The sequence below is a fragment of the Passer domesticus genome, chromosome 2, assembly GCF_036417665.1.
Source record: "Passer domesticus isolate bPasDom1 chromosome 2, bPasDom1.hap1, whole genome shotgun sequence".
NCBI classification, from domain to species: Eukaryota; Metazoa; Chordata; class Aves; order Passeriformes; family Passeridae; genus Passer; species Passer domesticus.
This window is the reverse complement of record NC_087475.1, coordinates 125388821-125404162: the sequence shown is the minus strand read 5'-3', so window position 1 is coordinate 125404162 and position 15342 is coordinate 125388821. Positions and strand designations below refer to the sequence as shown.

Here is a 15342-nt window from a genome sequence, read left to right as displayed (position 1 = left end):
AAGTCCCTCCTAGGTCTAAATAAAGCCAAATTTACTCGTTTGATCAGATAAGGGAGAGGGGCTGGGATGTTTGTGACTCTGCTGACATAGAGGCTGGAAGAGTGCAGGTTAGTCTTTCCCCTCTTGGAAAGTTTTTAGACTAGAACGTCTGGATGTTGTTACAGACTCTAATTTGCATCTCCTTGCAAAATAAAAACTTGTGTTTAAATGCAGAGTGCAATATCTACTGTGGCACAGCATAAGAAGAAGGTATTTCCTGTCTTATCCTCTGAAAGGAATAGCTGAAGGTCTCTTGTGATATTCCTTTCATGATTTAGGTCATAAACCAGAAAAGTCACATTTTTTAGGTTACAAACTCTGCTCCTGAGGGAGAAGTTGGGGAGCTAAAGCAAGTATAGTGTCAACTGCTTCTTCTTTCTGAGCAAGGAGAACGTCTTGGATAACAATGTGTATTTCTCTGGTTTTGCCTAGGTTGTTGAAGACTATGCTGGGAGGTGCCAGGTGCCTCTGCCTCAGCTGCAGGTGCTGCAGACGGCGCTGTGCTGCTTCACGTCCGCCTGCGTGTCCTTCCCGGCCGAGTGTGAGCACGTGCAGTATGTACTGAGTAGCCTTGCTTTGTGAGTACTTCTGCTTTTTTGTTATTCCTTCCTTTACAACAGCAGAGCAAAAGGGTTTCGGATCCTCAGAGCTCCCCAGGTGGTGTAGCTAGACAAAACCAAAAATTGCTAATTAGAATGTATTTTCATCTTTTTTGTATCCTTTTTAAATATTCAAGTTGGTTATGAAGTGTTTTGCCATAAAAACACTGGCAAAATGAATAATCTAAGAAAGAAGGAATTATCATAACTTTATTTTGGAGTATTTGAAAACCAACCTTTGCCAATAGATAATTTGAAATAATTTATCTCAAATTTTTACTTCTAGTGTTGTAATAAGCTAAGTACTTCTTAAGATAAATTTCTTAAGAAATAAGTCAATTACTTCAAAATAGTACGGATTTTTATGTTTGAGTCATCATAATGCTTGTGGGAATTACTTGTCATGCAGTTAACTGACCCAAAGTCGCATTCAGCTTCAAGAACTGCAGGATGTTTTTTCATAAATTTTGCTCTAATTTCAATTAATGCATTGGTCATTTTCCCACGTGAAGACTGGAAGTGTCAGGGTAATAAGTACATAAGGAAAAAGTAAATGCTGTATTTACATGTTGATGAAGCCTCAGTGTGGACATTTCCTGTTTTGTGTGTTGAAACTGTTTGACAGAGGACTATTTATGGCATCATAAGACCACAGTTTTCAAAGTTGCATCAAAACATGGTGACATCTGTTGCAGTGGGTTTTTTTCACTAGTTTTAAGGAAAAAACCTACAAAGTTCAAACCATGTTTATATGTGCATTTAAACAACAAAGCTTGGGAGGTAAAAAGGTGGAAATTCAGGTATTTTTTGGATGAATACATTCTGGTATTCAAGAAGTAAATTGGTCACTGAGTTCCTGTCACCCTTGTCAGTTTAGATTTTTGAGACTGGGTTTGCTCCATGAGATTTGCTTCCATTCTAGGATATCAGATTATTTATTCTTCTGCCGGGCTGGCACATTTTGCATGTGATGTGATATTAAGGGATCCCAGGGCTCGGTAGCTGCAGTTACCTGGGCAACCTTGCTTGAATCTCTTTTGAAAATTTAGTGTATATTAGGTCTTAGTTCTTGGAGAGCAAAACTCTGCCTGACTGTATTGTCATCCTTGAATAAGATTTCCTTGGTAACCAGACAATAAACTGTTAACAGGAGCAACTGGTTTATTTCCTATACTTCATAACCTTGCTATTCATATCAAATGAAGCAGCATCTGCATTAATATCAGGGGGTTTTATAATGGTGCCACAGTGGTGTTTTGAGGCAATCTTCTGATGCCAAAGCAGTGATGTGATCAGTCTACATGGATATAAATGTGGATATGCAGTGCTGCAGAGGGTTTTGAAATAAACAAAGTTGGAACTGACTGAAGTAATTTTAACTGGAGACCAGTGATGAGGAAATAAAAATATTTTGATGGCTTCCTTTATTAGACTGTGAGCAAGTGCATTGATAAAGCAGAAAGTCATAGTTTACACTTGTTCACTATTGATTTCCAGATTTTTTTTTGCAAGATCTTCCTCTTTTTTAAATCAGTCAAAACAAATTTAAATGCAAGCATGCATCACTTGCTCTGATTAGTTTTGTCTTATTATTTAAGTTCCGGTTTGGTTGCTTGCCAGATCATGATGTGACTCATGGCTGACCTTTCCTGAGAGTCAAGTATGCTGCAGAATTTTGTTTAACATGAAATGAGCTAATGTTTTTGTCAGAACCACTGTCCTTATTTGGGTAGGGATTGTTTTTTCATTGCATATTTGAATTGAGATTTACAGACTTAGCCTTGAGAGAAACTCTGTCACTGAACATAATAAGTTTGTATCTATTTCCCTAAGCCTGTTTTTGGCATAGTTCATCATTGGTTAAAAAAACCAAAACTTCAGCATAATCTATTGGAAATCTAATTTTGGTACTTTTCCATTATTCCTATAGAAAACTTAATTTTCTCTGTGAGTATTAAGACTTATTTTAATGCCCATGTCTAATGAAAATGTTACTGAGGAGAAAAAAATGCCTTTAATTTGCAAAATGTTTTTTGAAGTCCTGCCTGTTCCTCTGAGAGTTGCTCAGTTCTTGCCTGCTGCTCTTGACTTTCTCAATCAGCAATTGCAGCTCATTAGTGCAGTGCCTGCCTGGTACTTTTTCCAAGTAGAAATGAAATTTCTCAGAATCTTCAGGCAGAACAGTAACAGTTGCACTGCAGATCCACGACTGCCAAGTTTTTGATTGAATTCACTCAACTGCATTATCTGGAAGGAGGTTTTTATAAACAAAAACCTGAATTGAAAGGAGATCTGGAAAGTTGGGTTTTACCTACCTCTCTGATTCTGTAACAGGATTTAAAGGAACTAAAAGGCTAGACCAGTATTTTAAGATGATAAAAACCATGGAGGTCACAAATCAGTTTGAATCTAAGCAGCTGTTGAAAGTATTAGTCTTTTCTTCACCCATTTCTGCCACCTCTTTTTTTGGGGTAACACTTCTGAGTTCATCTTGCTGGACAGAGACCTGATCTGCTTAAAAACTTGGTGGTAAAATTCAAGTTGTATGAATTTGAATGCCACGCAGAAGGTGAGCGTAGTTTTGTTTGCTTGTTTGCACAAAAGCTGTCCCTTTCTAAATAATCTTCAAAAGCTTTTTTTGAATAGATAAAATCATTAATACCTTTAAACCAACATCTTAATAGAGAGACTTCAGTTACGGCAAGACTGGCTGAAATGAAATAAAGTGTGTTTGTAGTAAGTGCCTGAAAACAGGAATTGTTGGCTACCAGAAACCTTTGAGTGACTCCACATGGCACAAGTCTAGAATTCACAGAATTCCTGATTTTGGTTTGAGTGCTGCTAAAAGTAAGAGACTTGAGTAGTTTCATTTTTTGAATCAATGTTTTTAGTTTGACTTGTCACTACTTCTGTTTTTTAGGAGTTTTTTTGAATTGCTGCTGTTCTTTGGAAAGGATGAGTTCTATGAAGATCCTTTGAAAGATATTTTAGGTTCAATCCAGGTAGTGTTGCCTAATTTCTTATAAACTTTTAATATTATTTTAGTAGATGTCAAGACATTTTTTTGACTGTATGACCTGGAGGAAATGTGCCATTATAGTGAAAGAAACTTTGTTTATATCTATTTAGAGTTTAATGTCATTCAGTTAATGATGTGAAATATCACGTAAACAGTAAATTTGAAATTGAAGCTTCATCTCAATGAAGTCTTCATGTCAGCATAAACATGGATGGTTTACATTGTTCTGTTCTTGGGTAGATTGGGAAAGAGCTTTCTATATCTGTGTACAACTACATAAGATAAATGACCCTAGATTAAGAGCTTGTTTTGCCAGGTAAGTGTGGGATTTGGTTTGTTTGGGTTTTTTTATACCTGAATGGATTTTTAGGGTTGTACCACCATGAGAGGAAACTTTGTAGAGAAAGAAAGGATGAAAACCTGGATTGTGTCTCTATTAATACTGCTCATGGAACTGCAGTTTGGGACTTTGCTGGTTTTATGTTGATACCTGTCTATTACTGCTTCTTCAAATTCATGTACCAGCACTGTTTCTGCATCAGTTGTGTAATCAAACTGGCAGTGAAAACAGGTAATTGTATGTGGATGGAAGCCATTCTTCTGCTGCATTTTTTGTTTCAATATTAGATAACTCTTTCATTACTAAAGTTTTCTGTTGATTAATGGTGTTGTTGACACTTTTACAGCAAATAAGGCATGGGGATGAGAGGGAACTTGACATGTGAAAATAATGGCTGGCTAAAGCATTCCATGATCTTACAGGCAAACACAATTCCTGTTATGCAGAGATCTGGAGAAAAATGGTTGCTTGAGGGCTGGTGACTCATGGCTTAATTCAGTTTTTCCCTCAGAAATCACAAATCCAGCTCAACATGTCTAAGTCTGTACAGGATGCCATGAGGTGAAGGCTTGTCTCAGTGTGTGCCAGTAATATCTCCAACCCAAATTGGTTTCCATTGTTATACAAGTGGAAAGCTCTTTCTGAGGGCTGTAGAAGCCATGAATTTGACCTTCAGCAGTTCTGTATTGCTATTTGTAGATAATATCAGTTGTTGCTTTAGGGCTTTCTGTATGGTCATTGAAAGACTTTGTAGCTCAAATTACTGATTGAGGAAATACTCAACCATGCATAGGTTTCTTGGTTTGTATCTTTGGGATAATATAACTGTTTTAGACAACACCTTTTTATTCTTTCTAATTTTTTTCTCTTTTTATACTTAGGAATGTCAGAACCTTCTAAACAAATACAGGAATCTGAACCTGGAACTAGTGACTCGAATAATTCGGGATGGTGGACCATGGGAGGATCCAGTATTACAAGCAATTCTTAAAGCAAAGCCTGTGTCACAGGAATTAGGTAACTTCATTTATCACAGTAATTCTCTAGAGTACTGAAAAATGTGTTCAATTATGCTTTTTTAAAATATATGGGGTCAGGTGTTATCAGCTGACATTGCATAGTGTTTTAACTATTTTTCTGTAGTAAAATATGCTGGTCTCTTTTTTGTTTGAAAGAAAGCTGAATTTCTTTGCTAATTTAAGTCAGCTTTTATAATGTAGAGATCAGATTGGTCAGACAAAGGCAGCTATGGAATAGTTTATAAAATTCACTGGGTGGATTTCCCAAATCTCTCAAAGCATCAAGACCAACTTGACTCCTGAAATAACATGATTGGAGAGGATCTGATGTGTCTATGTCTCCTGGCACTCTGACTCATTTAATTCTTCACTTGTAAATACTTGGTCTTGTGGCTTTCCTTGGTTCTGTTTCCAACGATGCCCATGGCTACATGTCACAGCTGCTTTCTGTTTGTGGATATGTAATTCCTGGAGCTGGGAAAGGTGCAGTGCATGGGAACAAAATCACTGGAATGTTAATGAAAGTTCCTAAGAGAAAAAGTACCCAAGCTACAGTAAAGTATTTATTAACATGTCAAGCAACAGTGTTCCTCAGGGGACCTCTTAAAAGTTGTTTTTAGTTTGATAGTGGTGGAAAATGCCAGCTTTTCTCTAGTTATTATGGTGTAGTGCCTGATAGAAACCCATCACTGTGTTTGTGACAGTGTGTTCATTGAGAGAGAGGAAGAGCACTAAAGGCAGGACAGCTCAGTGAGCAGCCTCCCTAACCAGAGCAAGGGTTTTGATAGCAAATTAACATCATTATGCCTTTGTTGTTCTCTTTTGTGAAGCAACTGCTTGAGCAACAGATTTACCCATGATTTTTATTGGATATCTCATAAAGTTCTGGTCAAATAAGTACAGAAACAATGAAAACCAAAATGAACCTTGTTTTGTTCTGCATTGCATGGTTTTAGTGATTATGATGGGGAATTAGGTCTTGATCTCCATCTCTCCAGCAAAGAATTTGTTTAGTCCTTTGCTGTAATGATTCTCTTGGTCATCATGAATCCTCTATGATGGGTAACAGTTTGAGGATGTTTGTTTTCAACCTGGCAGAGCAGGAATGAGACCTGTTGTCACTAGATGAGCACTTTGTTCCCTTTTATTTCAGGCTGCATCTCCTTTCCCTCTGCTGAGAGATTTTCTCTCCTTTTCCCTTGATATCCTCACACACACCCTTGACACATCTCATCTGTGCTGACAAATGTTTTATTTTAGATAATTTATATTTTGAAAGCTTGTTCTTTCTTCCTCTTTCTTCATCTAAAATTTGACTCTTGTGAAGTCTTACACAAAGCAAACATCCTGTGCTGCTTTATAGGCTAGCAGGGTTTAGTGTGTATTTTGAAACTTAGCCATGTAGCTCCCTCAGGGGTTATTTAAATAGGAAAAACTGCCTATTATTGCTGAATCACCAGCCATTCCTTGCAAAAATGAGTTTGTGTGAACTACATAATCCTGTCCTGCATTACTTAACTCTATGGAGAAGCTTAGGCCAAGACAAACCTCTCTGCGTCTGTCTTTACAGGAGTTGTAGTAAACTTTGAGATGTCACAATCTTTTTGGAGATGGCTGGAAACAAAGCAGTCATTGAGTTGAAAGAAAAATAGTGGGGTTGAAACATAGGAACAGTCAACTTGTAATGGACTAGGGAGAATAAGGTGAGCATCTAGAAAAGAACATTAGAGGTGCGGTCAGAGGGAGCAGTTAATGAGTTTCTGAGGTGCTGCTTGATGTCTGCTGCTCTAAAGCAAAGCATCACTGCCTGGGTAAGAATAAATGTTGTTTCTTAGTATATCTCAGGCTTGGCCAAGCACTGCTGTAGCTGGCACCTGTCTTTGGTTTGGGGGGTTGGAAGAGCTCTGTGTGCTGCCCTGGGAAAATAGGACAGTCCAGGACAGGGAGGGAGCAATGCCCTGCCAGCAGCATCAGTGAAACTTTGAAATCAGAGGAGCTGTAGGAACCCCCATCCTTGGGGAGCTCCTGCTGGCAGTGGTGTAGGGTGTGGAGATGCCCTTCCCTAGGAGAGGAGGCTGTCAGAGTCTCCTTTCTGGGGCAGAAAGGACCTGAGAGTTCCCCACATTAAATGGGAATGGTAGAACAGGCTGAGCTGTGCTGTGGGGTGCAGTTCTCCCTCCTTTAAGAGAAAAGGATGTTACAGCCACTTGTTAGTTGGGCAGCATTTCCTTACCATTAGCACTTGGCAGAGCTGAGTATTTCCAGCCTTATTTTGCAGTAATGCTTGCATGCAAAACAGAGGATGTAGTTTATTACCCTAAGGGTGCTAATTCAGTAAAGGAGAGGCCTTTACTTGGCTCTAAGGACTTCTCCATATAATGACTTTTTCTTGCAGTTCATCACCCCCATTAGACACTGGCTTGCCTTTTAGTCCTCTTGTTTTCTGAGTTTGTTCTCAAAAGTGCTAATGGGTAATGGGAATGAGATGTTTCTTTCTTACAATGCATCTGTTAACAAATCAAATTCAAACCTGACACCTTGAATTATACTGCTTAAATGTTCATTAGCATGGAACACTGCTAGCTTGCATAAAAATCAAGATGCTAGAGAAATCTTGGGTTTGAGTGTAAGGAATTATTTCAATCCTTTAAAAAAAAGCTTTATCTGAAAGGTTGTTGTATAAGTAATCTCTTCATTTGGGGAAAAAAATTCTTTTTTCTGTTTGTGGGTTTTAGTAACCATTTCTTTAGTATCACTCTAAGTTGCTTGTAATTAATACAGATTCCTTCTAAGGGATGAACTTTCAGCCTTCACTGACTTTAAATTGACAATCTCATTATTTCTTTCTTTAAAACATGAAACATTAAAGTACTACAATGGTAGCCTTGAGTGATATTTTAACTTATAATCCAAAGAGATACTATCATCTGTATGATCTTTTATAATAAAAATGAAAAGCATGTCTTCCAGGTATTTCTGAATTTCCAGTTACTTCATTGATGAGTATTTTCAGTAGCTCACTTAAAATTATTTCAGTCAAATATTAGTGTTGAAATTATCTTTTAGAGCTGAAAAACAGATTTCCAGAAATTAGAAGCCAGAATTTAAAGGTATTTAGATAGGAATTGTGCCCAGCAGCACTTTCAGAGGAAGATATGTTTTCCAAGCAAGCAAAATCAAGGCATTCAAAGCTTCTTAAGGCAATAGCATGTGAACTGTAGTGAACTTTTTTCACCACTTTGAGGTCTTACATTTTAATGGATAATGAGTATCTTGAGGTTTTTAAAAGTATTTATAATTCTATCTTTAGTGGTGATGTCAATCCTATGCTTCTGACAGTCACACATATTCCACTGCTGAGAAAGAAGGGGATTTTCTTTCTTTAAAATGCTCACATCTGCTTTTATGTAATATAAATTTCATCAATCCTTTGCAGCACCTTGTATTAACTTGTTAGAAACAAAATGCTGAATTAGATTACTGGTTTAAGACAAATAACAATTTCTGTTTCCAAGCAGGACAGATTTCTTATGGTATTTAATTTAATATTTGATAGACTTTTTTTAGCAGAGTCTTTATTTTTTTCTTAATATTATTTGTTATTAAAGATAGCATTACATTTAGATATATTTATTGTTTGGACTTCATATTCTAATTGCCTTTAAATCTTTCTTTTCTGTGCAGTTAACAAATATTTAAGCTCTGAAAATCCACTGTTCTTTGAACTCCGTGCCAGATACCTTATTGCCTGTGAACGCATCCCTGAGGCAATGGCTCTTATCAAATCTTGCATAAATCATCCAGATATCAGTAAAGATCTGTATTTCCATCAAGCTCTTTTCACCTGTCTTTATATGTCACCATTAGAAGATCAGCTATTCCAGGAGGTATTGTTTGTCAGTATACATTTCTTTTTTAAAATTAAGTGGTGCTTTATACTTGCTGTGTACGAGTTGTCAAGAGGAGCATGTGGAACTCTGATTTTGTGGAACCAAGTGTCATAAAATCAGGCAGCCACACTGGTGTTGCTCAACTTAGTGCTGGCTTAAACTTGGAAAAGTTGAATGTGAAGTGCCTACAAATCTTGTTGACCTAAATGCAATTTTTTGGTCAAGTATTCTTGTAGGTATACTCCCTAAATATTTTGTAACTTCAGTGTATTGACTATTTTACTATTGACTATTTTAGTAAAAGCACTTGAGCCTAATTGATGTTAATCATACATTATATAGTTTTGTTAAAGTTTTTTTAATTATGCCCCAATATGTAAAATGACACTTGAGCTGATTTGATTTGAGCTGTTTTAGAGCTCTTAGTAGATAACAGTGTTTTTCTTAACCTTGTTTTAAGAACAAACCACCCAAAAGTGGCAAGAAAAAGTGCTTTTGTGTTGTATTTTAATTTCTCAGACAATTATTCTGGTCATTACTCTAAGAAATATGAAAGAGCTAGAAACACCTCCACAATCTTTACTTATAGATGTACACAAAAGCCATTCCAAAGACATCCTGGTAATAGCATTCCAAAGACATTGTGTTAATAGCAATTCCTGAAATTTTTAGTAGAGCAAGGTCTGATTGGTTTTGATTTCATGTCAGCAAATTGATCTAAATCAATTTTATTTTAATTGTATAGCACTTGTTGAGGACTGATTGCAAGAGTGGAATTGAGATCATCTGCAACACTGAAAAAGAAGGGAAGACTACCTTAGCCTTACAGCTTTGTGAATCCTTCCTAGTCCCACAGCTCCAAAATGGGGACATGTATTGTATATGGTAAATACTTTATTTCTGGGGAAGCAGCTGATCATAAAATACATCCTTATTGCCAAAATGAAACTCGCCTAACTTAGAAATAACAGATAAAAATGATTTTTAAATGTTTCTGGTGCTTCTGTTGTGCCTGTTTGCCCTTTTGCACATAGTCATATACAGGGTAGCCTAATAGTTCATAACTCTTTATGTACTATTTCCAAGGAACAGAAAAGTGAACCTTTACATACCTTACCTAGAAATGTAGCATTTATTATTGACAAAATGCAGTCTGTAGGCTTAACCATGTAGATATATTGCTCTGTAACTGTAGTGTGTCACCAATGTGCCTAAAAAGAGAATGTGTGGTGCTGGAAATGTGCTGTTAATTATGGAAACTTGGATGTCATGAACAGAGGTATCACATAGATGGAGTTCTCTAGAAAACATTGAAGATGTCTTCACACATATTCAATTATCTTGATACCTGAACTTGTTTTTAGGGCTAAGAAGTGTTTTCTAGAGTAATGTCAACAAATTTAATCATTCTGAGGACTGAAAGATGGCTAAGGACTATAATCCTTTTGTTGAGCCTGTATAATTTCTGTACCTAAAGGAACATCTTCATTCCTTGGTAAAAAGTGCTCTGTTTATGTAATTAAAGCAAAACATCCTTCCAAGGATTTGATAGAGATCAAATTATCAATCTAACTAATACTGAGGTCAGAAGCTACCTTGGATTTCTGTGTTCCCAGCTTCCAGGAAATCAAAAAGCTTTGTTGTCTTGAGAAACTAATGAAAGTTAGATATGATAATATTTACTTTGGTATTAGTATTTTTCCTTAACTACTGGGCTGTAGGAGTAGTAATTGCTCAATCAAAACATTGGGATTATGATAATGACATCAGTACAATGTATTGGCAATGGCTACTGACATTTTTCATCCAGTCTGTCCAGGAAAAGATGGACAGGACTGTCCCCATAGCAAGGATGAAGTTCAACCCAAAAGGTAGAGTTTGTGTGAGCTCAGTGGGAATTGAATCCATCTTTGCTGATTCCTGCCCAAAAGCTGCCTCTCCATGTTACTTACTAGGAAATGACAGGTGTAACCTCCATGGATTAATGCTTTCTGTTTGAAGGAGCCAGTCTTTGAAGAAATGCATTTTCAATACTGTAATTAAAACTCCTTTTGCTGTAGTAACATGTTGACCTTGCTATTGCCCAGCTGATTAAGTTTTGCATCATCCATTTTTGAAATTCCTGTTTAAAGCAAGATGTATCTCTTTTTTGTTCTGGCAAATCAGATGTCAAAGATAAAATTCCAGTAGAGGCTTGAGTACTGTTTGATACCTTGCTTTCAGGGAGATCATCTTGCCATCTCAGTACTTTAATTTATTCAGAATATAGAACTTGAGGATCTTTGGAAGAGAGTTCAGAGCACTTCTGTCTGTGCAGCTCAAACAGATGTTTCATTCTTCACAGATGCTGAGCCTTAAGAATTGTGTTCTCAACAAGAACTCTGTGTAATACTCCATAGCTCATGGAAACTGCAGCAAAGCTTGTGAAGGCATGACTATACTGTAGTCCAATCTTTTTAAGAAGTAGGAGACAGGTTAAATTAACCTACAGAGTCTTATTTTTTCCCCAAGGAAAATTTTAGTGTCTCCAGCACAGTATAAATCATCTCCCCTTGTCTGGAACTGAGGGCCTTGCAGATCTAACAGAGATCTAGCTGCTAACATTACAAGCAGAGATGAGACAACAGAACTATTAGAAAGCTCTAAATAGCAGATATTTGCTACAGCCTAAATGAAATCTTCAAGCTGAAACCATTAACTGTCATCTTGGAGGAAGATGAACTTTAAGGAGCTTGGTCACAAAATTTTCACCGATATTAAGAATAAATTCTAGATTTAGATGAACAAATTATTTTTCTGAAATTAAATCATCAGGCAAGCTGTGCTTGGTCATACTAAAATATTTTTGTGTGAAATAATGGTAAGAAATCAATTTATAATACTTTGTATCAAAGTGTTGTCTCTTCGGGAAGACACACAGTATTTTGATGGAGCAGGCATAAATGGCTTTCCTTCTCTGACAGAAGATTTTTAAATGCTATTTTGGCTGTTTCTAGGTGATTCCTATGCAGTAAATTCAAAGAATTTAAGTAAATTCTTTGACTTACTGCAGTAAGTCAAAGAATTTTTACCACAGGTTTGATCACTCTTTTGGCAAAGCATGTTCCCTACTTATTAAGAGTAACAAAAGGTTTAGATCCAGCTAAGTTAGGGAGGGTTTAACCATAATTCCATGTGGCACACAGTGGTTTTGGTATTTTGTAGGTAGTTAAGAGGCTGAAATGCATGGTTGCCTCTGGTAAAGAGGTGCTGAGTTCTTGATCTTCCAATAACAACTTAAATTGTCCCAACAAAGTCAGAAATTGACTTGAAAAGGAGAAGCCATTGTATTGACATGGAAAAATAAAACTAAAAGACTAAAATACTGTTTCATGTCAGGGTCTAGGTAAATGGTGGGTAACACCTTGTTCTTCAGCCATGCAGCTCTTCCTTCTCTTTCCAGTTTTCTGCTCTCCTTTTTCAGTTCCTTCCTTGTGCCAACCTAGCACTTGTCTGAACACACAGCAAGCCCCTTTAACCACTAATCTCTGAAGAATAATTTGACTTTTCTCATGATCTCTGGGATTAGTATTGAAATGGCTTGCTCTGAAATGGTGTGAGGCAAAGCAGAGAATGAGATGGATTTCTGAATTGTAACATATAACAGCAAAACTACTCAGTTCTTACTTCCGTACTTCAGGTTGACATTTTTACTGAGTTGTTAAGAATGTTTTAGTGCATGAGGACACTAATTTCAAACGTGCATATGAAGTTTGCAGATATGTAGAATTCAGGTTTCCAGCCTGGTAAAGGCAGAGGTGAGCAGTTTCTATCTTTAGAAAAGCAGAAAGACCAATTTTTAGTGTGTAGAGCTGCTTATAGGTGACCCTTTTCAGTTTACCCCAGAAGCTTGATCTTTCTTTCAGCTTTAGCTCTTTTGGGTTCTGAATGAAAGAAACCAATCAAGGTCTCAATGTCAAGCAGAATTCTAGAGCTGTCCTGACTTAGAAGTGGAGTTGGTTTTGTCATAGGCAGTTCTGTCCTTCCCTTCCTTCAGGCTCTGAGCTCACTAAGAGAAGCTTAACCTCAAAAGGTTTGTCTGACTCTGGAAATCAGCCAAATATTTTGTCAGTAGCCAGGTTTGTTTTCCAAGGGAGGAGATTGCTGGAGTAGAAAAGTGTCTTCCTTCAGAAAATGAAAGTCAGTGTGTCCTGCTTTCACTGTAACACTGTGGTGGGATTTCTGCTGAGTCCTGGCTGAGTCCACACCCCTGTGTGAGATCTTAGTGCTGAGAAATCTTCTTGTGACTAAAAGTTAGCCCAGTTGCCTTCCTCAGTCTCTGAATTGAAGTGCAGAGAACTTTGATGCTGTAAACTTCAATTAGCTGTATTTTATAGGCTAACACATCACTTGAGCACAAGAGTTCAGCATTAACCTGTTCTTACATTTCCTTTTCTCAGGCAGAAATGTTGTTTAATTGCAGATCGTGGAGATGCAGGATAGCTGTAGAGCCTGAAACTTTGGTGTAACTGCTCTAGGCAGAAAACTGTGCTGTAATAACTAGAGAACATCACTATTTCCTGCCACATCAGGAGCTTCCTATGCTGCTTCCACTTTTCACATTCAAAAGCTTCTTCTCCTGAAGGACTCTTCATCCCTGTACTGCAAGTGACTTAATCCCAAGAGCACACAGATGTTTGTTGCCTGTGTTGTTGAGGGCTAGGTGCTGTTCCATCTGATTTTATTGTGCACTTCTCTGAAACTGAGCTGAATACATGAATGTTTTGTTGAATATTTAATTGCTTGGTGATAGGAGATACCCTGAATGCTTTAACAAAGTAATTAAGTTGCATTTTCCGTTGTGCACATCGTGGTGTTAATTAGGTCAGTATTACACCATCAAATATGATTTTAATCACAGAATATGCAAATAATTGTCTTTAGTAATGCATTGTGCTTAGTGAGAGAGCTCTTAAACTCAATGTAATTGCAATATTTTATTCTCTACCTAATAGGGACCTGATCTTCATTTGGAGTAAACTGCAGCTGAAATCTAACCCATCCAAACAAGTATTTGTGGACCAGTGCTACCAGCTTCTAAGGATTGCTACAAATGTCAGAGTAATTTTCCCTTTCATGAAAGTCATTAAGGATGAAGTAAGTTGTGTTTGTTTTTACCTCATCCACCATTCTTTTTGTGACCAGTTAAAGTAAAGAGAAGTGATGTTTATATTGTGTAATGACCATTTTTGGTGGAAAGTTAAAAAAGAGGGGTTAGGGAAGGACATAATATGATCTTTAAAATTTTGTCAGTTTCTAGGATGGGCTTCAATATTATGATTGCTTGTGTGGTTTTAAGATTTATTTTTTTTTTACTGAATTCTGAGTTTTTCTGTTTCTGCAGCAATAATTATTCTGAGGAATAAGTCCATGGAATAAATGTGAATGATTGGGGTTGGGTTTTTTTTTTTCAGCCTGACCTCTTAAGGAAATAGGATCTGTGTAATTGTATGTACCCTTCATCCTTTTACCACTTCTAATCAAAACTGGAAAAAAGTCTTAATATAACATAAAGGAAAATGCAGAATAATACAGGAAAAGATATCATTTTGCTTCAGAAAATTGTGCTGTATTTCATGCTTCAGATCTCAGTCTTGTTCTGCCCCATCTGCAAAAGATGTCACATGCAATACTTTGCACACAGGCCTGAGAGTTGTTTCCCAACAAATGTTATTTATCATTGACCTGACTTAACAGAGCTCCTTAATATTTTATATCCTAAATGAATTCTAAATTATTTTGTCAGATTTAAATGCAATAATTTGTTGCTATTCAAGGGGTATGTACTCTAAAGCGCTTGAGGTGATATTAATAATTCTATTTGCATCTGAATAGTCTTATTTTTTTACTAATCACCTACTTATGGAGCATTTGCTGTATTTGTTAAAACCCAAATATAGGAGGTCTTAATTATTTCTCAATTTCCTGTACCTTTTTTACCTTTAATCTGCTGCCTGTTGGGCAGAGTATTTCTGACTGTTCCTCTGAGTTCCATGTTCATGACAGGGCTCCCAGCTTGAAGTGTGGAATTAGGAGTTCTGCTCATTGGAAGGATGGGTCATCAGTTTTGGAAAATGAAGCCTTTTAGACTTCTTGGCTGTGGGTTGTTAAGGTTCTCCTGTTGGTTGTTCAAAACTGAGCAATATTGCTATGGTTGTCATGTAATTCTAGCTAGAAAAGTTAGAACAGCCAAAATATAGAGAAACTGTCGAGTTATAGTGTGAAGCAGCCTAGGTAGTGAAAAGGCAAGTAGAAGATACTGATAGATTAGATGTGATCTCTTGCAGTTCTGGCTTATATCCCCAAATAATTGTCTTTAACTACAGAGCTGCATGGGGCAGAGCTGAAGCTTTGAGGCTTTCAGTGCAAACCATTTTTGTATCTGTATTTATAGCCT

General features: G+C 37.0%; 1 protein-coding gene across 1 annotated transcript in view; it reads left to right on the top strand.

Moving 5' to 3' along the window:
• The window catches only part of ZNF654 (zinc finger protein 654), a 30211-nt gene that overhangs the window by 8225 nt on the left and 6644 nt on the right, over positions 1 to 15342 (top strand). The window contains exons 2-7 of the mRNA XM_064411124.1: positions 472 to 617; positions 3559 to 3640; positions 4879 to 5014; positions 8701 to 8903; positions 9652 to 9791; positions 13901 to 14042. Of these exons, the coding sequence (XP_064267194.1) occupies positions 472 to 617; positions 3559 to 3640; positions 4879 to 5014; positions 8701 to 8903; positions 9652 to 9791; positions 13901 to 14042 (849 nt within the window). The remainder of the gene's footprint in view (positions 1 to 471; positions 618 to 3558; positions 3641 to 4878; positions 5015 to 8700; positions 8904 to 9651; positions 9792 to 13900; positions 14043 to 15342) is intronic.